At 43.4% G+C, this 26,473-nt stretch overlaps 1 protein-coding gene across 3 annotated transcripts; it reads right to left on the bottom strand.

Moving 5' to 3' along the window:
* Positions 1-11: 11 nt before the first annotated feature.
* On the bottom strand, positions 12-26,468 carry LOC148888628 (mediator of RNA polymerase II transcription subunit 13-like). Of its 3 annotated transcripts, none has more exons than XM_089013527.1 (30): positions 25,573-26,468; positions 23,661-23,895; positions 21,996-22,164; positions 20,817-20,962; positions 20,517-20,714; positions 18,967-19,161; positions 18,641-18,797; positions 18,448-18,555; positions 16,837-17,556; positions 15,499-15,715; positions 14,314-14,344; positions 14,105-14,226; positions 13,929-14,019; positions 13,652-13,848; positions 13,386-13,573; positions 11,711-12,624; positions 11,439-11,606; positions 11,141-11,364; positions 10,851-11,046; positions 9,487-9,817; positions 8,141-8,357; positions 6,458-6,649; positions 5,182-5,405; positions 4,974-5,116; positions 3,481-3,639; positions 3,152-3,334; positions 2,943-3,088; positions 1,832-1,996; positions 1,652-1,752; positions 12-808 (listed from the first exon to the last, which is right to left on the bottom strand). In XM_089013527.1, the coding sequence occupies exons 1-30, from the start codon at positions 25,636-25,638 to the stop codon at positions 676-678; spliced, it is 6,336 nt and encodes a 2,111-aa protein (XP_088869653.1). In that variant the 5' UTR covers positions 25,639-26,468; the 3' UTR covers positions 12-675. The 3 variants fall into 3 exon arrangements, with proteins under 3 accessions (XP_088869653.1, XP_088869654.1, XP_088869656.1); XM_089013528.1 differs by having other exon boundaries at positions 11,439-11,603; XM_089013530.1 differs by having other exon boundaries at positions 11,711-12,600; positions 25,573-26,467.
* Positions 26,469-26,473: the final 5 nt, after the last annotated feature.

Genomic DNA, 26,473 nt, shown 5'->3' with positions numbered 1-26,473 from the left:
AGGGAGGTATCATGTCAACGCACTTTATTCCTAAAACAGAAGCTGCACCATCAGTAGCGGCACACAAATATATGTACACATCATATACACACACTCACACGCACGCACGCACACATAAGATTACCTAAATCTGTTATATAAAATATATCATCTGACAATTGTACCTTTTGAATTCATCTTCAGAGCTCATTGAGTTAAAAGTGTGCAAGAGCGACCGGAGCCCCAAAATGGCGGGTGAGCGCGCGTACTCGCCCGGGTGGGGGCGGGACCAGGCGTCCACTTCATGTTTACAGCGAGGCGATAAAAAGGTGTGTACCCCCCCCCCCCTTCTTTGAAAAAATAAGATTCTAAAAGTCATCTACAGCAAAAAAAGTTCACCACTGGGTTCCAAATCCACTTTCTTTTACACTTGAGATGTACACACCCGCTAGTAGGTTTTGGAATATATAAAAAAAGATGGTAAGCGTTAAAAATTCCACATTTAAAAACTTACAATAAATAATATATGCAGGCATTTCATTGGGATAAAATTTCAAATTGCAATCTACAGTCATTTAAAAACCTCCCTTGATCATCCCCCAAAATGGATTCTTGGCATCTGATTGGACGCTGGCGGGGAGCGCCGTGAGGCTTCTTCCTGCTCGTGGCGAGTCACGTGACGGCTTGTTGAGGTTTTCAGATCATGTTCATGATGAAGTTGTACATCTGCGTCAGGACCACAAAGTGAACTGGTAGACAGGAGCGGCGGTCCTGAGTGGCGGGGTCGCAGGTCAACCACGAGAGGGCGTTATACTGCTCTAGGACAAATCTAAGAAGAAAAAAAGCAGGCGTTTAATGTTCACATCTGTTTAGCAAGTAACAATATTTCCTCATCTTTCAAATATAAGTACGGCAAGACCTCGGTTTACGAACCCCTTGGCTTACGAACTTTTCGGTTTACGAACGTTAAATTTATGAACATTTTACCTTGGCACACGAACTTTTTTCGTACACGGAGCTGCCTCAATGAGTGATGCGTCATTCACAAAAAAAGCGCATTCTTCTAACAACAACATGGCAACCGACTGTTTTTGTCCTCTATTCCCCGCCCCCAGTCTTCAGTTAAAGCCATGTGATTGGTTAAGAACACATCAGTGAGGGGAGGTGGTTTAAACATTAAAGAGACAGGCAGACGACAGTGAGAGAGTTTCAACTTTGATAGTTCAAAGGCAGTGTAGACTGCAAGGTTAAAATACCCCATCAATCAGGCTCCACAAACAACCCGCATAAGCCGTCTGTACACTTGATGCAAAAAGCTATCAACCCAGCTAAACAGAACACAATTGATGAGGAACTAGATACAATTATCGCAGAGAAAGCACCTACAAGGGAAGATGGTGAAAGAAGAAGGTTACGTTCCTCATCAAGTGTTTAATGCTGATGATGAAACGACTTTATTATACAGTACAGTTTATTTCTTTAATTATAATACCATAACACATTTATTATATATAAAATAAGGTATATTTTGTGTAGTTTTAAGGCTTAGAAGATTAGAAAGTAGAAAATTGTGTTTTATGGGGACCTGGGAACGGATTATTCTCATTTTAATGGTTTCCTATGGGAAATTAATTTTTGGGATACAATCAATAAGTCAATCAATGTGACTGACCTGAGGACATCTGAGGTGTGGTTGGAGTCGAGGGGGTGGGAGTGTTTACTGTGCAGCAGCTCGTCAGATTGGACAGAGGACACGTGAAGGTGCAGAGAAGCCTGATGGAGACAACGGTCACATCGCCATGAAGGGTGGAAAACAACAACAAACAACAACAAGAAAAGACCAGTCGTGTACCTTGAGGAATAGTGGACACTGGTTCTGAGCTTGAGGACATGCTGACCAGAACCAGTCGGGCAGCGGACCGGCTTTGGCGGTGGACACAAAGTAGCCCAGCGCCATTGGCTGCTGCAGGATGTTCAAGGCTTCCTCGTGAGACTCCATGCGGTCGGCGCTCTGACCCTAAAACACAGCATAGACACACACACACACACACACACACAAAACATTATTAACTAATTCATTGCCATTTACAAATTTATTCGGGAATTGAAAATATGACGTAGAGCGCCATTCTTGAATTTGTTTGGGTTTTGTTTTTCATGCTTGGGTGCACAAAAAGCACTGCAAGGTTAACATATCCCATCAATCAGGCTCTAGAAATAACCCACACAAGCTATCTGTACACCTGATGCAAAAAAGCTATCAACCAAGCTAAACAGAACACAATGATGAGGAACTAGATAAAATTATCGCAGAGAAAGCACCTCAAGATGGTGAAAGAAGAAGGCTACGTTCCTCATCAAGTGTTTAATGCTGAGGAAACCGGCCATTCCTTTCCATCAAGCCATCAACGACCATCACAAAGGTCAATAAAACAACTTTATTATACAGTACAGTTTATTTCTTTAGTTATAATACAATAGCACATTTATTATACATAAAATAAGGTAGATTTTGTGTAGTTTTAAGGCTTAGAAAATTGGACAATTATGTTTTTATGGGGATCTGGGAACAGATTATTCTCATTTTAATGGTTTCCTATGGGAAATTATTTTTTGGGATACACACTTTTCGCCTTACACACTGTCTGGGAAGCAATTAATTTCGTAAGCCAAGGTATCACTGTCCGCGACTTAGCTCAAAAGTTGGGAAACATCGTAGCGCACAAATGGGAGATGAAAACAGTTAAAATAAACACTCAAATAAATACAGTAAAGTCTCGTTATATCGATAGTACTGCTTATTACGATACTATTTCTATGAACCCAAGGAGAAAATTTACATGCCGCAGGATCGGATATATCGATAGTCCGGTTATATCGATATTTTTTTCCCACTCCTGAGAATATCGATATAACGAGACTTTACTGTAAATAAAAATGGCTACCGTATAACCAGTACAAACCTTGCTTCCGTCGCCGCCGTGGTGATAATGTGAGCTAGGCGAGTGAACGGGCGACGTGGTGGGCGAGTTGGGCAGAATGCTGATAATGTCCGGATCCACCATGTCGTTATCGAACAGGTCAAAGATGCCCATTCCGTCCGAGCCGTCTGCGAGAAGCGAACGGTTAGCTATGTTCGACCGCTAGCTAACGACGCATTGCTAACGCTTACCCGGATTGATGGGGTTGAAGTTGATATCGATGGGTTCCGACGTGTTGGTGTTGACTTGAACCATGGCCGAGGTGGGGAACACTAAGATGTGCGTGCACGACGTGTCCTGCGGCGTGCTCAGCTGCGACGTCTGCATGTTGAGGGTGGTGCTGCGGCCGAACACTGAGCCCGTTGACACGGAATCTGGATCCCCCAAAAAAATTATTTAAAGGACAACCAACACATTTTTTTTTTGTTCCCTAACTGACATCAGAAAAACGTTTTATAGCATCGAAAATACCCAAAAAACGCAGGCGGATATTTTTAGTGAAATGCAAAAACAGTTTTACCTGGCATGACCACAAAAGAACCCTGCGGCTCCATGGCGACCAGGCAGGCGCTAAGGATGCTGGGAGTGTCTGCGGCCGAGATGCCGCACATCCGGCACGTCTCCTTCAGGCGTTTGCTGAGGGACTGAAGGTTCCTTCTGCTCAGCAGAATACTCCAATCTGCAACAACCGAACAACTCATTCACTGCCATTCCCGAATTTTATTCAAGAATTGAAAAGCATGATGTGGAGCGGCATTCTCAAATTAGTTCAGGTTATTTTTTTTCTTATTTAGGTGCCGATAAAGCGCTGGTCAGACCTCTGGTAGTGTTTTTCCCCTTGCGCAAGGCTTCAGCTGTTGTTAAAGCGCTATATGAATCAGTATGTATGTATTGTATTTTGCTTTTATTTATCTACCTATTCATCTATCTATATATCTATATCCCTGGCTATCTGGCTTTCTAGCTAGCTATCTAGCAAGCTATCTAGCGATTTAGCTGGCTACCTAGCTAGCACTTTATTTGCTATCTATTTGCTATTAGCTATCTAGCTGGCTCACTAGCCATTTAGATAGCTATCTATCGGCTGGCTAGCTAGCTAGTGATTTAGCTGGCTACCTAACTCGCACTTTATTTGCTATCCATTTGCTATTAGCTATCTAGCTGGATCATTAGCTATTTAGCTAGCTATCTATTAGATATCGAGCTGTCTAGCTATTTATTAGCTAGCTAGCTGGCTCACTAGGTATTTAGCTAGCTGTCTATTAGGTATCGATCTGTCTAGCTAGCTAGCGATTTAGCTGGCTACCTAGATAGCACTTTACTTGCTATCTATTTGCTAATAGCTATCTAGCTGACTCACTAGCTATTTAGCTAGCTATCTATTAGCTATCGAGCTGTCTAGTAATCTATTAGCTAGATAGCGATTTAGCTGCTACCTAGTTAGCACTTTATTTGCTATCTATTTGCTATTAGCTATCTAGCTGGCTGACGAGCTATTTAGCGAGCTATCTATTAGCTATCGAGCTGTCTAGTAATCTATTAGCTAGCTAGCTAGCGATTTAGCTGGCTACCTAGTTAGCACTTTATTTGCTATCTATTTGCTATTAGCTATCTAGATGGCTGACGAGCTATTTAGTGAGCTATCTATTAGCTATCAAGCTGTCTAGGTATCTATTAGCTAGCTAGCTAGCTTCCTATCATGATTTATTCCGGATTGAGTGAAAACTGCCGCTGCTCACCAACAGAAAAAAACTTAACCCGTGATTGTTAAGCGACCTTGAGAGTTTTGAAAGGCGCTAATAAATTAAATGTATTATTATTATATTTTTTATGATGACGCCACTGTTAGATTCAGCACAGCCTGAACATTTAATTGTGATTTTCACGCTAACCACCAGAGGGAGACAAACACTGCATGAGAAGACTGACAATTTTTTTTTCCAATTCAGTGTAAGTTGCGCTCTAGATCGAATTCAATTTAGTAATGCCATGTTTTTTTTTGTGTGTGTTCACCTCTTAGTTCACCATGGCCCATCCTACCCAGGCGACCAATCACCACCCTCCACGGCAACGACGTCACTTGCACCAGGCCCAGGCACCAATCCCACAGCTTCTGCAGACCGAGCCGTCGGGCCGAGCCCATTTTCCTGCGGGCCCTTCCACCGAAAGCACGAGAAATCATTTTGAGCAAAAGCCGAAAGAGATCGTCGATTGGGCTCACCTGTTAGGTACGTCGATGCTAATGATGCAACTCTCCAGCAGCTCGCCGTGCTGGTCGGTGCAAGAGGCCAGCAGCCAGCGCTGGTCGTGAGAAAGGCAGTAGCCCACAAACAGGATGTTGTACTTCTGCGAGGCCTCCCCGAAAGTCTCGCCCAGCTCTGTTTGCTTATCTTTCACCGGTGCCAGAATAAAAGGTGGCGTGTACAGACGCAGACACTCCGGCCTCTGCATGGATAGGAGGAAAGGTTAGTTGAAGTAGATTAAGATGCCAAAAGCATTTTAGATAAGACAAGGCGAAATCATCCTAACTAGCGTAGCTATCATGCTAAAGGCGACGGCGACGGTGATGTAACAGCCATGAAGACACAAGCCGCCAACTTGACGCTGGAATACGATCGACTGCTGGACGAACAGTAAACTCTTGGTGGAGGTGCTGCTCTTCCTTTTTTCCCCTCGGCAGCCATTTTGTCGCGCTGTTTGAATGTGGCTTTTTGTCTTTTTTCCTTATTTTTAGCTCAACTTTCTTTCGTCCCATTTAGCTTCTTTGTTTGTCTTTTTTCCTAACTTTATTGTTATTTATTTTTCCTCTCTTCACTTCTTTTAGTTATCTATCTAGCTAGCTATTTGCTAGATATTAGCTATGTAGCTATCGAGTCGGCTATCTATTAGCCATCGAGCCGGCTATCTATTAGCCATCCAGCCGGCCATCTATTAGCCATCTAGCCGGCCATCTATTAGCCATCTAGCCGGCCATCTATGAGCCATCGAGCCGGCCATCCATTAGCGATCTAGCGGGCCATCTATTAGCCCTCTAGCCAGCTATCTATTAGCCATCGAGCCAGCTATCTATTAGCCATCCAGCCGGCTATCTATTAGCCATCTAGCCGGCCATCCATTAGCCATCCAGCCGGCCATCTATTAGCCATCTCGCCATCTATTAGCTATCCATTAGCTAGCTAGCTCACTTTCTATTTGAGTTACTTCCGGGTTGAGTGAACGCTGGTGCGTGTGGCTGCCGCTGCTCACCCACAGAAAAACTTATCCTGTGACAGTAAAGTGACGATGAGAGTTTTGAAAGCCGCTTATAAATGAAATGTATTATTATTGTTATTATTATTATTAATAGTATTACTTATTAATAGCAATTTTGTTTCCATTTCCAAGGTCAAAAGTAAATTCAGGAATTCAGCAACTTATAAGCATTAAAGATTTCTGTGGCAAAGAAAGGTGAGATTTTCGTTCCGAACTGTCGCCCAATCCCACTTTCGTGATTCTACCTCTGGGTTTTTGAGCGCCATGTCAATGGCAAGTCCAGGACCGAAGCCCGTCAGAGATTTAAAGTTGGTGGAGTTCGGCAGGGGCCGCCGACACTGCGTGAAGACGGAGAAGGCGAGTGACTTGAGATGCTGTCCATACAGGTGACGCTCGCCGCTGTGCACCGGCTGCAGGAGGTACTGGCATGGAACAATCTGTGACAAAACACAAGCAAGAAGATGATGGTTGTTAAAAATGTTTGGGGGGTCAAAGGGGAATAACATTTTAAAACAGAGAGAGTGAAAGCAAGAAATACACGTTGGCTGTGAATAATACATTGATACCTCGGTTTACGAACCCCTTGGCTTACAAACTTTTCGGTTTACGAACGTTAAATTTATGAAAATGTTACCTTGGCATACAAACTATTTTTCGGGATACACATGGAGCTGCCACAATGAGTGATGTGTCGCGTACGAGCCCGTTCTCCTAACATGAAAATGGCAGCCGGCTTGTTTTTGTCCTCTATTCCCCGCCCCCAGTCGTCGGTTAAAGCCATGTGACTGGTCAAGAACGCAGCAGTGAGGGGGTGGGGATTACACACAGAGAGAGTGAAGTCATTCTCCCAAAAATAAAATGGCAAACGATATTTTTTTGTCCTCTATTCCCCGCCCCCATGATTGGTCAAGAACGCAGCAGTGAGGGGAGGTGGTTTAAACATGAAAGTGACAGGCAGACAAAATCGATAGAAAAACAGTGACATTTGGACTCGTTTCAACTTTGATAGTTCAAAGGCAGAGTGTCGACTGCAAGGTTAAAATTCCCATCAATCAGGCTCCACAAATGACCCGCACAAGTCATCTGTACACTTGATGCAAAAAGCTATCAACCCAGCTAAACATAACACAATGGATGAGGAACTAGGTAAAATTATCACAGAGAAAGCACCTCAAGATGGTGAAAGAAGGTTATGTTCCTCATCAAGTGTTTAATGCTGAGGAAACCGGCCACTCCATTCCATCAGGCCATCAACGACCATCACAAAGGTAAATAAAACGACTTTACTATATAGCACAGTTTATTTCTTTAATTATAATACCATAGCACATTTATTATACATAAAATAAGGTATATTTTGTGTAGTTTTAAGGCTTAGAAAATTAGGTTTTATGATGACCTGGGAATGGATTATTCTCATTTTACTGGTTTCCTATGGGAAATTAATTTTTGGGATACACACTTTTCGCCTTCCACACTGTCTGTGAACCAATTAAGTTTGTAAGCCAAGGTATCACTGTACTAGTGAAGAGTAGGTGTGGGGAAAAATGTCAAATGTCACTCATAAATTATTAACCTCAATAGTTTTCAGATTCAAAACAACTCACACTTACATGACTTAAAATATTTAATGTATTTATAGAATATATTATAATTTAATATATATTCTATAAATTCTATGAAAAATATATAATACAGTAAAGTCTCGTTATATCGATATTCAAGGGAGTCCGAAAAAATATCGATATAACCGGGACTATCAATATATCCGACCCTGTTTGCATGTAATTTTCTCCGTGCGTGCATAGAAATAGTATCGATATAACCGGGACTATCGATATATCGAGACTTTACTGTATATTGTGGGATTTCAATTTAAAAAATAATTCCTCAGCCCTCGCGCCGCTTCATGCCATTGTGACACCTACCTGTACGGAAACAGCATTTCTGATTCGGGCGGGAAGGAATTGGAGCATCTCCATGTAGCAGCGCAGGAGGCCCAACGTATAAGCGCTGGAATGCACCTCGCGGTCGGCGTCCGTGTAACTGAACGGGTCCACGATGTACACCACGATGGCAGGCGGGTAGGAGATGGCGTGGGATTCCCCGTCTGTCGGCTTGCCCACTTTGTCTCGTTCCATTGTGCTGTGGAGGTGAAGAAAAAAATGGTTATAATAATAATACATTTCATATATATATATATATATATATATATATATATACAGTAAAGTCTCGTTATATCGATATCGGATATATCGATAGTCCCGGTTATATCGATACTATTTCTATGCACGCACGGAGAAAATTACATGCAAACAGGGTCGGATATATCGATAGTCCCGGTTATATCGATATTTTTTCGGACTCCCTTGAATATCGATATAACGAGACTTTACTGTATATGAGTATATAGATAGAAAGGTAGCTAACCAGCTAGTAGATAGCTAATAGACACCCAACATATAGCTAGCTAGATAGCTAGCTAGCCACCTCGATAGTTATATAGCTAAAAGCTAGCTAACTAGATAGTTAGCTAATACACTGAATGTCTATTAAATACACAGATAGAAAGCTAGCTCGCCAGCTAGTAGATAGCTAATAGATAGCCAACAGATAGCTAGCCACTTAGCAACTTCGTGTTTTTTGCTTTCAACATTTAGCTTGTAGCAAACGTGCACATTTCTACCATGGCGTCCCTGAGCCGTTGATGAAAAGGACGTTTTGATCCTCTCCTCTTTCATCAAGAGCTGCTCCACATTATTTCTTATTTAGTTTGTTTTTTTGGGGGGGGGTTTGACTTCAAGATGGCGCAAAGGTGTCAAACTATTTTTATCCCGTGGGCCACATTGTAGTTACGGTTTCCTCTCGGGGGCCATTATGAATTTGAAGCCATTAGAATGTTTCGTCCCCTCCACATATTACATATAGAGTGCACAACAAATTAATGAATTACTAGTTTTCAAATTTGAAGTAAAAAATAATGCTTGTTATTGTGGTTTACACGGGACTATTTGAAATTTTAGTTCGGACTTTAGCAAGCCTCATGGAATTTCACAAGTTTGATTTCCTTCCGCGGACCGAATAAAATGATGTGGCGGGGCCAAATTTGGCCTCCGGGGCCTTGGCTTTGACACCACTGGTTTAATACATTCAATATCAAAGGAACGTTTTGTTCAAATTGGGGCAAAGGAGTACATTTTAGTCATTGCCTTGACCATCTTATGGTTAAAAGCAGTCGTAGTCATCATAACAACAACGCACAGTCATGACTCACCTCTCAGGTGGCTCACTTGGGCACTGGGAAGTGACCCCATTTTCCGCACCCGGTCCCTGCGAGATGGTCTGTGGCCCGTTATGTGACGCGCCGCCCTGTAAACCGCCGGCCCCAAACTGGGGGTAGGCACCCGGCTTGGATGACGACAAGCCACTCATGGCGTGGGGGACGGAGGGGGCGGACGGAGGGGCACTGTTCATCTGGGCCGCGCTGGTGCCGTTCGGGTGTCCAGTGGGGGCGCTAGTGGAAGCAGATTTGGCAGAAGATGCCGTGCCGGGGTTCCGTTGGGAAAGGAGCGATCTGTCCAGAGACTGCTCCGATAGATAGGGAGCTGGGGGAGGAGATGTGATTCAACATGGATGCTCTCACTACTCATTGTATTAGACATGCAAAAAATAAATAAAAAATAAAAAAAAAATCCACAAAAGCTATATAATGGGTACCCGTATTTTTTGGTGTATATGGTGCACCGGAGTAAAAGGCGTATTTTAAAACTTTTTCCATATACAGGTAACATCCGACGTACCACCGGCACAACTTACGATGGGCTTCACCGTTAGCAGGGACGGCAATTTTTCAAGAGCGCGCATGCGTGGGAAGCCATGCGTATTTGGGTCAGCAGAATGCGTGTGCGCCAACACAGTAATAAAAATCGATAATACGAAATATAAAAAAATGACACTAAAAGTTAAAGTAAAAAACAACATATAAACATTGCCTCGGCCATTTTGAAAGGATTTTGACTTACGACCGTTTGACTTACGACCGTTTTGTCGGAACGGAACCCAGTCGTAAGTCGGATGCTACCTGTACAAGGCGCACCGGACTATAAGGTGGGGGGGGGGGGGGGGGTTGAATCATTTAGCCTCTGAGTCTCTATTCAACATTCTAAATGGATTTCGACTTACGACCATTTTGACTTACGCCCATTTGGTCTGAATAGAACTCGGTCGTAAGTCGGATGTTACCTGTACAATACATGAATATATAAAAGTTTTCCAAATATAAGGGACACTACATTATAAGGTGTTACAGTAGAGGCTAGGGTTATGCACTACTTCTACATGGGCTGCTGTCAGTTGTTGTGAGACCTGTTGTGGCTCAATACTACTTTATATATAAGGCGCAGTATAAGGTACGTATAAGGTGTAGGGTCATCTTTTGAAGAAAATAGAGGCTTTTGGGTGCAGCTTATATACCGGAAAATATGGTACTTGGTATACATTTTTCCCTCTTTACATGTTTCATCAACTTAGTTGGGTCTGGAACAATAATATCCCGTGTTGTAAAAAAGGAATTGAAACAGGGATTCTGCCACATTGGACCAGAACTAAACCACAAAAATTAAAATTGCAGTTAGGTACCTAGATCATAGCGGCACACTTGAGCAAAGACTTTGAGTTTATTGAAGGCCTCGCTGTTGCCATCTCTCGCGGCCATTTTGAGGAACCAGTCGCTGAGGGGCTGCTCGGCCATGCTCCTGTCTTCTGTACTACCGACCTTCAGGATGCCCTCGGGGTGACTTTTGCAGATGGGCCTGTGCTGCCCGAGCTGGCACGCCTGTCGCGAGAAAATCCAATTACATCTTTAGATGATGGACAAAAAATTTCTGGGGTAATATAAACAAAAGAAGAACAGAGAGAAACGGGCATACCTCATACATGGCGCTTAAGTCTTTGAAGAAAGTTTTAGCCCGGCAGAGTAGTGTCTCACTTTCTGGGCAGATGACGACAAAGGCAACATCCCGCTGGGAGCCAAAAGGATCCAGAAGCAGTTTTTCCCAATAGGGCAAGCCAAAGGGGGACAGTACCATAAAATCGTACTCATAGCCCACCAGAAACGTGGGGATGGGCAATGGTTCAGGAGACTCATCCGTACCTGCGTGAAGATTAACTGGTTGAGGAAGCTGCAAACGTAAACTAAAATTTCTAATGTGTTCTCCGCAGGCGTACCATAAGACCCCCTCCCTGCCATTTTGTGAAATTGTTGCCAGGTGAGAGGTCCTTGAACCCCCCACGAGCGCACGCTTCTCTTTTTTTGAATGGCGTCCTGCAAGACAGGCTGGAGGGACAACAACACTCGCAGCACATCCTGAGAGAACAGCTTGTGCATGTCCGCTGCTTCACAAGGGGACACAAAGAAAATCTTACGTCACAAATCTAGAAAATACAAATAAATAAATAAATGCAAACAGGAAAAAAAATTAAAGCGAATGGATACCTACATTTGCATTTTGGCCACTGATGAAGACAGGTGCTTTTCACGAGTGTTTCATCCACTTTTCCTCCCGACATGTTGTCCATAAACTGCCTGCCATGCTCCAGTGCCATGTAGCAATCATTATGACAGTCTCTCTCCTCGACTCTCATAAAAGAGCTTGGATTAGAGTTCAATTTGGGGTACTCCACGCCCGCCATTGGCGCAAAAGGATTGGTGCATTGGTCTTGGAGCAGTAGAATAAGCTCATCGGGTGGTTTCTCCTTCAAACCGCAAGACTTGTGTTTGGCAGACGCCCGCAACTCTTCAAAGCAGCGCTCCGTATCGCGGCCGGCGTCCGAGCCGCGGCCGACCACATCCAGCTCGTCTTCCAAAAAGAGCCCGGCGGACTGTCCGAAGCGGCGATTGGCGACGGCGCTGAAGCCGCACGTGCAAGGGTACTGGGCTTCGCCGTTATCTTTAAGGTAGACGCCTACGTCAGCTCCTCGGATGTTCATGTTGCACACGCAGACGCAGCAGCTGTCGAAATTGCAGTCTTTGAAGAGGTTCATGACCGATTCGGAGAGGATGAGCGTGACGTAGAGGCTGTGGGCCTCCGGGATGGAGGGGACGGTGGCCGGCTCCACTGAGCTGAGCGGCCGGCAGGTAGACGACGTGGAAGCGGGTGAGTAGAGGTCAGAGTTGTCGTATTTGAGAGAGCCTTGGACGCTGGAGGGTCCACGAGGCGTTCTGGGGGTGCGCGGCGTGCGAGGCGTGGGCACGGAGAACCGGGGCGTTGCCGGGGAAGGGAGGATGCCAGCGCCACTGTTGCTGGGTGGGGCGCTGCTGGACATGGCGGGCGTGTGGGTCTGAGGGGTGTGGGTCTGGATGTCATCGGGCTCCACGCTTGGGATGTTACTTTTAGAAGAGAACGGGGAGAAGCTGTTAAAAGATAAACAGTGATACCTCGGCTTACGAATGTTTTAGCTAACAAACTTTTCGCCTTACGAACATTAAATTCGTAAGAATAAAATCTTGGCATACGAACTAGTTTTTGGCGGAGGAACCGAACCACACAGCGCCACGGTGGCTGGTGGACTAGTTTTCGGCAGATGAACACCAAATCACACGGTCGAAAAGCGTCACGTTGGCTGGCGGACTAGTTTTCCACACATCCTTTCTTTGAGTGCAGACGTGGTTTGTTATCGTGTGGAGTACTTTTGCTTTTCAATTGCAAATATTAGTGGGAAAAGAAAACCTGTTAGAAACACTTATTGTTTTGATTGTTAACCGTAATTTTCATTAATAAACCGTAACAGGATAATTAAAACTATACTCAATATGGCAAAACCGGAGTAGTTGGCAGGTATGTATTTGTCATTGGAAAGGCTTCTTTAAGTAGATATTGATGTCATATTTTCAATTTCATTTTTTTAACATCGTTATCATGAGTCCAACCTCTGAAAAATATAAACCACCGTGAATTACCTTTCATTGAGAAAAAAAATTACTTGATGACTTACAGTGGCAGTGAAACGATACCCAATTTCACATCACTTTTGCAGTTCCTCTCGTTTGTGCAACATCACCCGAAGAGGTTCCCAGTTTTATGTTTCTAACAGGTTTTCTTTTCGCACTAACATTTGCAAATTGAAAAGTTTGTCATCCTAAAACGAAACGGATTCACATGCTAAATTTCTTACTTGTCTTTGTTCACCGCAGGTGGCATCAGCTCCATTTTGCCAATAGTCCAGCTGCGCATGTACACGCACTTGTGCTCCGGCAGCTTGATCGGCAACAGACACTGACTGGGCAGCGTCTTCAGGGGCGCGTACATGGAACAGCCGATAAACGGCTGACTCGTCTCCGGCTTGTACACGAAAGAAAAGTCCTACAAGAAAAGACGCAGGCGAGAATTTCAAAGACGGCGTCTATGTGTTCCCGAGCTCGCATGTAAGGTGTTGCGTACCTTTACTTCCGAAGGCTTGGGGCTGCAGAAGCCCTCCTCCACCTCCATCTTGAAGTGGTTGTTAAGCTGGCTGCCGTCCAGCAGGGTGAGGCCCGCCCCAGCTTCCAAGCTGTCCTTGCTGCCAGAGTTCATGGGGGAGTAACCCTGTTGTTCCAGAGAGGGCGGGGTCGGAAACATCTTGTGTAGATCTGCTGTGCCTGTCCGTGGGAAAGGAGGGTGTTACTTCCCTCGCATTAAAAACATTCACAACTCTAAAAGATTGGTTGGATGATCTTACTTATACAAGATAAGGGGTCCAAAGAGGTGGGCTTTGCTTCTTTCGTCGCAAACTTGTCATCTACAGCCGCGCCAGCTCTTTTGGATCCAGGCTATGTGACACATCAAGTTAAATAACGGTGAAAAAAACGAATAGGTGCTTTGAAACAATCCAAGAAACGTCACGCGCACGCTTACCGTTAACTCATCTTCATCCGAATTGAAGATTTTATCCAAGTCACTGTAGGAAACGGCTAAATCATTCTCATGGATGAGGCTGGTGGAGGCGGTTGGCTTAGTGCCTGATGGACCTTGACCTTCTGTAACACGTTCACACAAAGCACAGAGTGAGAATGCTCTCGCTTTTGATTTTGATACACAATGAGCTGCGGTTGGTCGGCACTCACCGTCATCCGAAGCCCCCGATCCATCATCCAGCTAAGAAGAAGAACGGATCAAAACTCAATGATCATCAAAAAATGACCCGCAGGTTATCATTTTTTTTTTCATCTAATGCAGCGATTCGCAGACAAATACAAAGTGCCACTATTGATTATTATTATTAGCCCTGATTTAACTAGATTGCCAAAGTATACAAAACTAATTGAAATAAACCAAAGTACATTCATTGGACTATATTTCTAAATAGCAAATGAAAAATCATTATTTGAGTAAAATCTACTGTTCTAATATTTCAACAATTTTAATTCAAGACAAAGAATTTATTCATACATATAATAAACATTTTCAATTTTCAGTGACCACACAATCAATCCAGTGCTATTTTGACATTCTACAGCATTACAGAGAAGACAAAGAGAACAGACTTATCGCAATAGTACTTACAAGTGTCTACTTAAATTTCTTTGCTTTGAAGATTTCCAATGTGCTGCAACAGCTGCGACATTATTTACATTAGCCACTAGATTCAAATCATTAACAGCAGTTTGCTGCAACCAATTGTCACTACCCTCCGTGGACTTATTGGATGGATTGTTTCTTAAAAAAACGAGAATGTGTTAGTTTGCTGTCTCTTTTTAATGTTTTTCGGAGTTTTACTCCTGTTCTCACGCTCCATATTGCAACCATCCGCCATGTTCGATGTAAACACTGCAATGCACTATGGCTAAATTAATATTCGATTATCCCTATCGACAGTTTCCGATGGATCACGGAATAGCCCGAATTATACTCTACCACAACTTTGTAAACGTACCGAAACAAATGCAAGGTGATTATGGCTCAATAATTAAATAATAATAATAATAATAATTAAAACCTATGATGGAAAACAAACAGTTTTCAATTACGGTTGAACTAAATTTGTTTCTTTAGCTATTTTAATAGAAGTATGTCTTATGTGGCGCAGACCATGTAGCAATATGCGCTAATCGTAATAGACTTACGCCGGTGGAGTTACAAAGTTGCGCCAGTGGCTGTCAAAATGCATAAATGGCGCAAAGGTGTGACCCAGATGCATTCTTGCAAATGTATGCAAAAAAAAAAATCACTAAATTAAATGCACAATTCCCAACTATATAATGAACCTCGTAGCTATAAATAATGCCTTTTAACTAAATTAAGACACCCACCTTGTGTTTCTTGCTCCCGTCCCTGTCAACTCCGGCTTTGTCCCTCTTTTCCTTGAAACTGAACTCCTCGTCCCCTTCGTGAAAAGCGTACGGGTCCGGCTCCCCGTTATGGTCGCCCTCCGTAATGACGCAGGACAGGCTTGTGTTTCTCCGTTGTGTGTAGGTCTTGACCAGTTCTTGGGACACTTTAAGAGGCTGCATGAAGCCTGCCATCAACCTGAAAAGGAGATTTGATGTCATTCTGTGTACAGCATATCGTTCATGAAAGACCAATGGCAAGCAATGACAAATGAATACTTCATTACAGCATCTAAGTAGCTTTTTTTCACGTAACATGTTCATTAATCAGTATTTACCTTTCAGGCTTATTACGTTTTAATACTGTTATTTCGACGCTTTATTTACACCTGGAAGAAAATGCTAACATAATTGGCTCTCGAGTCTGTCAATCATCACAAGTGTTACTGCTTTCATCCTACACCCAGCCTGTTATCGGATGGATGTCAATGCTATTTTTTCGAAAAGTAATTCTATACTTCTACTCAAGTAGAATGTGGAACAAGTACAGCCAAAACGTGACGCGATGGAAGGACTGCTACAATATGTCTTTTTTTTCGGTCAGGGGCGTTCCGTCAGTGACGTCACGTACGGACTCGTCACCAACTCAAAAACAAGACTTCCTGAATATTCAGCAAGAGTTTTAAAACGTAAAATATAGCTATATGCGGTGGAATCTTTGTGAAATACGCTCAGAAGTCATTTGAAGCCATTTTACAAATTATGGACACAACTTGTCCGGAGACGTCGGTTGTCCTTTAAGTCTTATATATGTAACCTGTATTGGTTTATATTGAAAAATGTAAGATATGCTCTACTCTGTAAAGATATGGACATGTACAACTGAAGAGAATACTACATATGTTACTACGAAAATGTCCGTATGTACCGTTGTTCGTAACTCAAATGTTCGTAAATTGGGGAGTGTCTGTATTTTACAATTTTTCCCACATATTAGGCGCACTGGACTATATAGTGCACCTTCAATAATTGGAAAGTGTTCCAAATATAGAAATATATATGTACATAATATATAGTTTTTCCAATTATTAGGCACACCACATTATAAGGCGCTACAGTAGAGGCTGGGGTTATGCACTACTTCTACACAGTAGACAGTAGTTCCGACACCTGTTGTGGCTCTCAATATGACTTCATATATAAGGAGCACCTGCGTATAAGGCATAGGGTCATCTTTTGAAGAAAATAAAGGCTTTTTGGGTGTGCCTTATACGCTGGAAAATACAATACTTTTCTCAACTGTGTTGCTAAATTGCTTACTCTGTAACCGACACGACACTTTCAGCTCCGGTGTTGCTTCCAGCGTCATCTCGTACTTTATCCACAGGTAGCAGAGGCGTGTGAAAGATGGACGCCTTCTTCCTCGGTAGGTTGAAATACTTCCAGGGGTTGTGTCCGGGGTCTTCGTTCGGGTTGACGGCGGAACCGATGAACACCGTGGGATCCAACGTATCGTTAAAGGGTGGGGGTAAGGGTAAAGGCATGGGAATGTTTTCCGGAGGGGGTTCCTCTGACGAGCTCTTCTGCGGCAGCACGCAAGGCTCCACTGAAGGCGGGTAAAAGGGCTGGTGAATGGGCGTGGAGTTCTTTAGGCCACCCGGAGTCACGTCGCCATCAACATGGTCGCAGGGGTGAGGACTGAGCGGCGGAGGCGGCGGCGATCCGACGAGGTCGGCGGGGGGACCGTGGGCGTGCAACGTGGGTGCTTTGGGGGGCGCCGTGGTGTCCGCGTGGTGCAGGCTTGGGTAAGAGGAGCCTTCTTCCTGCCCTCGAAGACAAAGCCTTTGGGTTTGAGCGTCCAGCGGCTGCTCGTCACTCACGCAGTTGCGGTGGTGAAAGGGGGTCTGCGGCCTTTTCTGCTGCTTCTCGCTTTTCTCCAGCTTCTCGACCAGCTTGTGCTTTGGGGCTGGTGGGGTGGGCTGGCCGGACAACGGCGGGTGTCCTGAGGGGTTGTTGGTCCGCTGCTTTTGATTGTTATGTCTAAGGGAAGAGGGAAGTGGAAAAAAAAAATCTCAACCTAAGACATTCTCACATTTAAAGCTCGTAACAAATAAAATTCTGTACAGGTTTTATTCATAGTGACCGGGATCATCCGACTTACGACCACCAGTACTTACGACCATGACCTTCAGACCCTATTTTTTGACATTTTAATTTGACGCGTTAGCAGGCCAGCAACGCAATTTTGGCCAGGCAGCCAGCATCTCACTCTCGCACAGCAATCGACCGTGTGATGGCCCCAGAGGGGGGCGGGGGGCATTTGCGTGTCATTGAGCCTCAGAGTTTCTATTCAAGATTTTGAATGGATTTCGACTTACGACCATTTCGACTTACGACCGTTTGGTCGGAACGGAATTCGGTCGTAAGTCGGATGTTACTCTTATCAATGAGAATTACACATTTCTTCAGGATTAGAAGATTATTAGTGGAAAGACCTTTTGCTTGTGCTCTTTTCAGCGTTCATTAGTTGTTTTTTTCACAATTGACTGTGTGAGATCTGGGACTGTGTATAGACAAAGTACAGGTACTCACAAAAAAGTTTGTTTTTTTTTACTTTCTGCCATCAAATGTCAGAGTATAAGGTTGTTCTAACAGTCACAATATAACGCTGGTATAGCTAGATAGCTCGCTAGCCCGAAAGCGAGATAGATATATTGATAGCTAGATAGATATCTTGATTGCGCGATAGCTAATCAGACAGATAGATAGATGGATGGATGGATAGATGAGAGAGCTGGCTAGATCGCGAGCTAGATAGCTAGCTAGCTAGATATGTAATTAAAGAATCCTGCAGGTCTGATTTCCTTCTACGGTAATCAAAGATATCGTTATATGAGGAAATACCAGAACCACAGTATTTGATGGGCATACCTTGAACAATTGCAATGCGGCCTGTGGACAGGCTCCATGAAATCCCACAGCACTTTTTTGTCTGCCTCCTCCTCACAGTTCCCGTTGGTCAAGTTTGTAAACTTCCTCCTATCAATGTAAAAAATGGTATTTAACAAGAAACTCCTGTCATACTTTTTTTTTTTTGATTGAAAGATGAAATGCTTTATTGTACTTGTTCCCAGTGCGGTTTATGTTATATTCCTGCCAAACGGACTCCACCATGTGGCTGGCTAGCCTGCGAGGGATTTTCCCCCCGTGAAAAGTGTTGGTAGAACTGTAGCCGTCAGACGCAGACGACAATTTATGCCACCTCTGTGCAGGCTGATAGTCTACGATAGACACAAAATAAACGTGTTATACATTGATATAATGTGGGATGTTAACTCATCAATTCAATGCATTTCGTGATCAATTGACTTCTATGTGAAATTCATTTTTCCACTTAAAATGCATTGTGATTTTTATACTATATATTGGGTCAAATCAGTGATGTCATACCAATCTGAGCTTCCTCTGGTGATGTTGGTGGTGTCAGCGTGACAGAAGACATGGCGGGATCTCTGTGAGAGGCCTGGCTTGGTTGGGCGTTGGACATGCTTCCCGAGGTGTTGGAAGCACCTTGAGGGACGACTGCAGGGACATCAGTCAAGGGGAGGAGCACCAAGCAGGAAGGGTACACCATCCTCACCCCAGCTGGAAGAGAAACACATACACAAACTCACAACGCGTATCAGAAAAATGCGTAACTGGTTCACTGCAAGACATACAAAAATGTGTCCACTCGAGTGCCAGGGTTTTTGTCATTTTCACTCAAATTTGGGGACTCACAGAATATTGAATTTTAGGACTACATCAACATTCTATGCAGCATACCTTAAATTCTCTTCTTTCACCAGAAAAAAAGTTAATTCCTAAGTTATATGGGTAAATAAATAAATAAATTCGGGAATGGCAGTGAATGAGTTAAAAAATATTGATTGATGGTTTGGAAAAAAATGAACATTTTATTGCGATTTTCTTTTGTTCAATATAGTGAGGGTAATTTAGACTCCATATCCATCAATAGCATAATACAAATCTTACCAAGAGAAGGAGGCAAGTCGCTTTTCATTTAAAGGACAAGCGACATCACTTTTTTGTTTTTTAACTGACATCAGAAAAACGTTTTATAGCATCTAAAATACCCAAAACATGTAGTATGATCTTTTTATTCAAATGATAAACACAAATAAAAATGACTTAAAGCGTCCAAAATCTGCAAAAAATTGAGCTGCGAATTGGGCATTTTCAGAAAGTCCCGCCCCCAGTTCGTGACGTCACGCCAAGACGTCTTGCATTGCTGGAGAATCAAAACAATGGCTTCAGAATCGGAGAATATGCTTTCTTGTTACACATCCAGTTATGAATATGATTCAAGTAGTTCAGAAGAGGAAAGCATACATGTTTGCAATCGATTAAAGAATTTATTTCGTGCAATTTTGAGGCAACATTGGGGGGGAACTGTCTCACCCAAAAAAAGAGGCACAAAATGGTGACCTCCTGTGGCCACCTCCGTTTCCACAGGCTGATAAATTCCTTATACGGAGTTTGAAAGCCCTCTTCTGGCAGCGTTTGGGTGCACCACGAGGTTGTTAGACCAAACAAGTACAGCAAAATACATTGATGTGATGGAAGGACTGCTACGTGTCTTTTTTCGGTCAGGGGCGTTCCTTTAGTGACGTCACCAACGTAAAAACAAGACTTCCTAAATATTCAGCGCGAGTCTTAAAACGCAAAATATAGCTATATGTGGTGGAATCTTATTAAAATACGCTGAGTAGAAGTCATTTGAAGCCATTTTACAAATAATGGACACAACATGTGCGGAGACGTCGGTTGTCCTTTAAAGGACAACCGACCGAATCAATAGCATAATACAAATCTTACCAAGAGAAGGAGGCAAGTCTATTTTCATTTAACCAAATTGTATTGAGAAAATCAAATTCTACAACATGATCAATTCTATTTGAATTTGATTGTTCAGCCATTTCAAATGTGCGATGCCTCACCAACGAGGACCTCCACGGCCGCCAGGGAGTCATCCTCCCAGTCGCTGTAGTTCATCTTTTCCTCCTGGATCTCCTTGGGATTGGGGCTGATGGGATAAAACTGCCGCCACTCCTCAATGAGCTTCTGAGTGGGGTGATCCGACATTTTGAAGCCCTGGCCCGTCAGAGTCCCGTTCAAGCCATAAGGGCTTAAGATAACTGGAACACAAAGATGTGTAAACAAAAGAATATTTGTGTCAAAAAATGTGTGTGCGGATAATAATAATAATAATAATAATAATAATAATAATACATTACTACCTTGCAATGGGCTGGAGCTCTGTTGGGCAAGGCTCAGGTGATCCTCACTCAGCCGTTGCAGGGGCTGGTGTTGCGCAATCTCCACACTGGTGCACACACTGCTGTCACCGTGCACAAAAAATGTGAACGTGCAGGACAGGTGCTCGCTGCGACGGGGTGAGAGACGCACAGTGCCACATTTAATACAGTAGGATGAGGGCTTTTGAAACAACATAATGACAGTTTGGAACAAGGTGTCAAGTGAATCTCTTGTAGCAGTGGGTTGTATTCTCAATAGCTTCCATCTGACTGCTTCAAATGTGTTTCAATAGGACCATTGGTCTTATTATCAGGTCATTTTTCACAAACAAAAGCATAAGAAGAAGAAAGCCAGGGAAAATAAGGCCTTCAAATAGTACAATAGCCACCAGTTCAGAGCTTTCATTTCTCGAAGCAGCCAAGTGCCCTCAGATAGTACTTGTTGACATAGTCGCTGTAAAACCACAGTGCATGCTCAGCATTTTCCAAAGCCCGAACCTGTTTATTGGCTAGCAAGGGAGAAAAATTGTCTTTAAAATGCCTTCAAATAAAATAAATAAATCACGATGTTCATTTAATGATACACTACACTGAATCTTAGCCAGAAATGATTGATTCATTCCACTTTACATTTGCTTCTTCCGTTCATTAAAAAAGTAATAATTACTAAAAACATACTCTCAGACTTTGGCAGCTGTTTTAAACCACCACCCAGATGCTGTTTGTCATTTCAACCATGAAAAAGTGACAATTATTGAAAAACATTAACTAATTCACTGCCAGATGATGTGCAAAAATGTGTCCACTCCAGTGCCAGGGTCATTGTACAGTATTTTGGACAGTTGCCCTCATTTCAAGCTCATATAACTCCAGACCCATATAATTTATTAATTAACTCGTTTTTTTTTCTGATGGAAGAATTGAATCTAAGGTTTCTAACGCTGCATTGAATGTAGTCCTAAAACTCAATATTCTGCTGGTACTGCAATTTGAGTGACAATGACAAAAACCCTGGCACTGGAGTGGACTACATAAACATTCAATGTTATTTCACCTCTATTGGCCAATTATGTTATTATTTTTAATTTTATTTTTAAGGTGGGGAAGAGAGAGTGAGAGGTCACCATCTGAATGCAGCAAAGAGTGAACAGGAAAGGCTACCTTTTGTTGATGATTTTCTCATCCTTCTGATAGGGCCTCACAAACCACTTGCCGATCCGTACCAAACCGCGGTTCATGAGGCAGCGTTCCAGCAGGTTGTGGATTGCTTTGAACAAGAGCGTGCGACACTCATAAGACAGGCCGCTTTCCCACTCGCCATCTTCCTCGCCTGGAGGGAGACGCAGATGTTAGAAAACTGGAAATGCACAAGCACTTATCCCAACGGGTATGGCTCATATTGTGTGTTCAACTGCAAGAAAAGTTGTCTGTCAGGTTTCAACTGTATGGTTGAACTTGGGTGAAATATATTTTTCAAAGACATTGTCACGACTTTTTGTTTACATAGAATACAGTCATCCATTGGCATATTGCGGCTAAAACTTTATGGACCAAGTAATTGGAACATATTTTTATTTGAGGATTATATGCAACTATATGAAGCCTGCCACATTTTTCCCCCATTATTATTTTGAAGTGTTGCCTCGTGTCAGGCTCATGATCAATGAAGGAATCAGAGCAACACTGGCAGCTATATATTAGCTATCTAGCTATTTATTAGCTACCTAGCCAATAGATAGCTAGGTAGCTATCTATTAGCTACCTAGCTAATATATAGCTAATAGATATAGATAATAGAGCCTGACATGAGGCAAATAGGAAGCAGTGCATCTAATAGATAGCTATCTAGCCAGCTATCTATTAGCTGGCTAGACAGCTATCTATTAGCTATCTATTAGCAATCTAGCCAGCAATCTAGCCATCTATCTAGCCAGCTATCTAGCCAGCAATCTATTAGCTATCTAGCCAGTAATCTATTAGCTATCTAGCCAGCAATCTATTAGCTACCTATTAGCTATCTATTAGCTACCTATTAGCTATCTATTAGCTATCTAACCAGCCATCTATTAGCTATTTAGCCAGTCATCTATTAGCTATCTAGCCAGCTATATATTAGCTATCTAGCCAGCTATCTATTAGCTATCGAGCCAGCCATCTATTAGCTATCTAGCCAGCCATCTATTAGCTACCTAGCCAGCTATCTATTAGCTATCTAGCCAGCTATCTATTCGCTATGTAGCTAGCTATCTATTCGCTATCTAGCCAGCTATCTATCAAGCTTTCTATCTATTTGAGTTACTTCCAGTTTGAGTGAAAGCTGCCATGTGCGACTGCCGCTGCTCACCCACAGAAGAACTTATCCTGTGACTAAAATGACCTTGAGAATTTTGAAACGCCCTTATAATTGAAATGTATTATTATTTCACCCGTCATCTGTGCAGATCCCTTTCCAAGAAGGGGCATCCCACTCAGTGACTAAAGACTTTTAAAACCCCAAAAAAGTCATCTTGAACGGTTCGCCGAAAATCAAATTCCACTAGCGTTTTTGAGGAAAGCTGCTACATACCGGCCTGAATATCCGGTGGCGGAAAGCCAGCAGATTCCACACAGCTTTGAAAGACTGACTCACAACACATCAGTTGTATGTTGTATAATCCAAACGGCAATGGAAAAAAAGTGTCTTGCTTTTGAAAATGTAAAATTGAAGCCATTATTCTCAATCAAAGTGCTTTTATTCTACCTGTGTGTTATCTCCTGTGAATTCTTACACTTGACTGAATATTTTATACACACCAGATGATGCGGAATCAGACATTGTGAACTCACTCAACAGCTCGTTGTGGATGAGCTCGGCGAAGCTCGGATCATCGCCCCACCAGAAGAGCCAGAGCTCCCGGCGTCCGGGCGTGTGGTGCCGCCGCCACACGCTCAGCACGTCTGCTGCCATGCACCGGCTGAAGCTGCACAAGATGGGGTCCTCTTCGGTCACAGGGAAGAGAATGGGCGACGAGGTGGGCCCTTCCCACACAAAGCGTCGCCATTTGATCCCGGTCAAATCAGCCTTAAGAGAAAAAAAAGGGAAGGAGGGGGTTGATGTGAGGCTGAAGACAAATAATACAGGTCCTTACCCGAGCTGGAATCTTTTTCTCTCTCTGTCTGTCTCTGACTTCTTTCACCCCATCTCAAAACAATCGGTCAAGTCAGAAAGCCAGCCACATTACTGTTAGATGTTTTTTTTTTCATTTGTGGGAGTTTCATCATAAATGTGTGTGAAGTGTGTGACGGTTCATTCTGTTGTGAAATGGCACGATTACTCCATTCATCCAGCGCTGTGTGATATAACATTTGCTTATGCATTGCGAGCCCTCCAAGTTTTCCATTATTCCAAAAAAAGAATAGCCATTTGGCAACAGCGGAGTTAAAAAGACAAAAAAAGGTAAGTTGATGTTTGTCGATTATCTTTATCATCCATTATGAACATTACCATTGACAAAAAAGTAGCTAGTCATCATACACCTGTGGTATGTGTCACATACATATCGAACAGCGCTATCTGCTATCTTCTATCAAACTTGCCTTATTCGCCTCCAATATGATTTGTCTGTTGCAAACTTAACGTAAATTTATAAAAACGATTTGGGGACCAAGCAAGCCAAGCATTTCCATACAGTGAGTGGGGGGGGGGCTTTAATTTCCCCACAAGACATCTGCCAGTGCATTATAGCAACCTTGAAGAAGGGAAATCTGGAGAACCATTTTAGGCTGTTTTTAAAAACAAGTTCTAGTGTGGTAGTGTTCCACTATTGACTGATGATTATTTGAAAATGCGATTGTGGGTCACTATCAGTTGTGAATGTTCAAACTATGCATTTCAGGCCCATTCCATTCAGTGCAAGTCATGAGAAGTAGATAGAAAATGTGCATGAGTTGCACTCTGCAGTGCGATATGGCTTAATGCAGTTATGCAAGTGACATCAAAATATAATGTAGATTGAGCATACTCAACATATTGATAAATGTTAAATATATCATTTGTTCATTTCTTAATTCAAGCCCTTGCTGATAAAGTGTACGCACTGCTGGTTTAGTCTTTAATTAACCTGACATAGATGTTCTAGCAATGTGGTCAAAAGCCAGAGTACCACCACAAAGTAGAACATGCAAAGTTCACAAACACGAAATGCGCACTTTGTTGCTACATGAACAAAATTAAATTGATTAAACACAGTCAACTGGGCATAACACCCATAATGAGCAGTGGCGAGTGAAAGTCACAAATAAACAGAGTTGTTTAGAAAAATGACACACAATCGTGACTAATGTGTCAAGTTGGCAACGCACAAGTGCACGTCAGTCGAACCTGATTAGTAGGTAAAGCATTCAACAGCTGACGGGCACGTCTAACACGACATCGTGTTTGTAGTAAGACTTGCTCGTAATTAATGTCAGCGTATTGTGTGCACCCTTCGCGGCGCCTGAGCCTTATTCACAAGGCAAGTGGGCACCACTTGGCCCCTGCACGGTGTGTACTGCTCCTATTATGGAAGTTGGCCGAGATGACTATTTGCAAGTTGCAGGCCCCGATGCCTTCACGCCAGTCTGCAAGTGACGTTACAAAGCTCGGCAGCCTGATTAGCCAAAATGGCTTTCTGTGGCCTCAGCGGGCGCAGCTAACGAGCTGGGCTAGACACAAACACGCGCGCGCGCGCACACACACACACACACACACACATCTCACCAGGCAGAAGAGGTTGGAATGGCAGTCCTCCAAACTGGCCCCGTTTGGTACAAAGCACGAAGTCATCCTTGTCACTGCGTCTTCGGAACCTTTAAGTCCATGGTCTCACACAAGAACTGCTCGCTCGGGGGTAGTGGTGGTGGTGGTGGGGGGTAGCGCTTCTATGACCAGCCGCCGCTAGTCAGTCAGGCAACTTCCAGCCGGCGCTAGCCGCCGCCGCTAGCCCGAAAGCTAAGCCAACGTCATGGATCGCAAAGACAAGCATCGAGCTAAACGATTCATCGATCCGATTTAAAATGTATTGTTCCGTGGGCTTCCGGTGAACGATCTGGCGGGGGCTACATAACCGTAAATAGCAAAATAGCACGAGTTAACATGACCCGTATTGACTACCGCTGACTAAGTGATATTCGCGGTGCAAAAAAAAAAACGGGGAGCTCCAAAAGTCACCCCCACCCACAAAAAAAAACTGAGACAGAGAGAGAAACTTAAGCCCCAAGTGCGCTAATGCTAATGGCTGCTAGCTGATCTGAAACAATTTCATGGCACAGGAACTCTGTGTGTGTCTGTCTTGTCTGTGCGTCTGTCTCTCCCCTCCCCCTGGTCTCTGCTAGCCAGCTAGCACACGAGCTAACATACCAGAGGTTCAACAACGCTAGCCTCCATAAAACAATTAGCTCAGCCGCCCCGCCGTTTCGCTAGCAAGCAGCATGTTGCTCCCCGAGCGATCCGACAGAAAACGGCGCCCCGAGAAAGGGAAGGAAAGGGCGAAACGGCGAGGCTACTCATCGGTTTGCGCGCCCCCCTGCTTGGGCTCCTTGGCTCCAGCAGATTTCCATTATTTCAGCTCATGGATTGAATTCTTTAATGGCGGCCAGGAGGACAAGTCTGCCTCTTGGCT

The sequence above is a fragment of the Hippocampus bargibanti genome, linkage group LG14 (genome assembly GCF_051943395.1).
Source record: "Hippocampus bargibanti isolate YZ-2025 linkage group LG14, ASM5194339v1, whole genome shotgun sequence".
Lineage (NCBI taxonomy): Eukaryota > Metazoa > Chordata > Actinopteri > Syngnathiformes > Syngnathidae > Hippocampus > Hippocampus bargibanti.
Note: the sequence above shows the minus strand (reverse complement) of the source record. Positions and strands in the feature narration are given on the sequence as shown.

What these genes read in the sequence shown, in the direction of transcription:
- LOC148888628 (XM_089013527.1), bottom strand. Translation starts at nt 25,638, where the DNA reads ATGACTTCGTGCTTTGTACCAAACGGGGCCAGTTTGGAGGACTGCCAT. An exon ending in AGTGTCGTGTCGGTTACAGA is followed by an intron (nt 15,716 to 16,836) that starts GTAAGCAATTTA and finishes TCTCCTTTTCAG; the next exon opens with GTTGATGGCAGGCTTCATGC. An exon ending in CTTCAACCCCATCAATCCGG is followed by an intron (nt 3,089 to 3,151) that starts GTAAGCGTTAGC and finishes CGCTTCTCGCAG; the next exon opens with ACGGCTCGGACGGAATGGGC.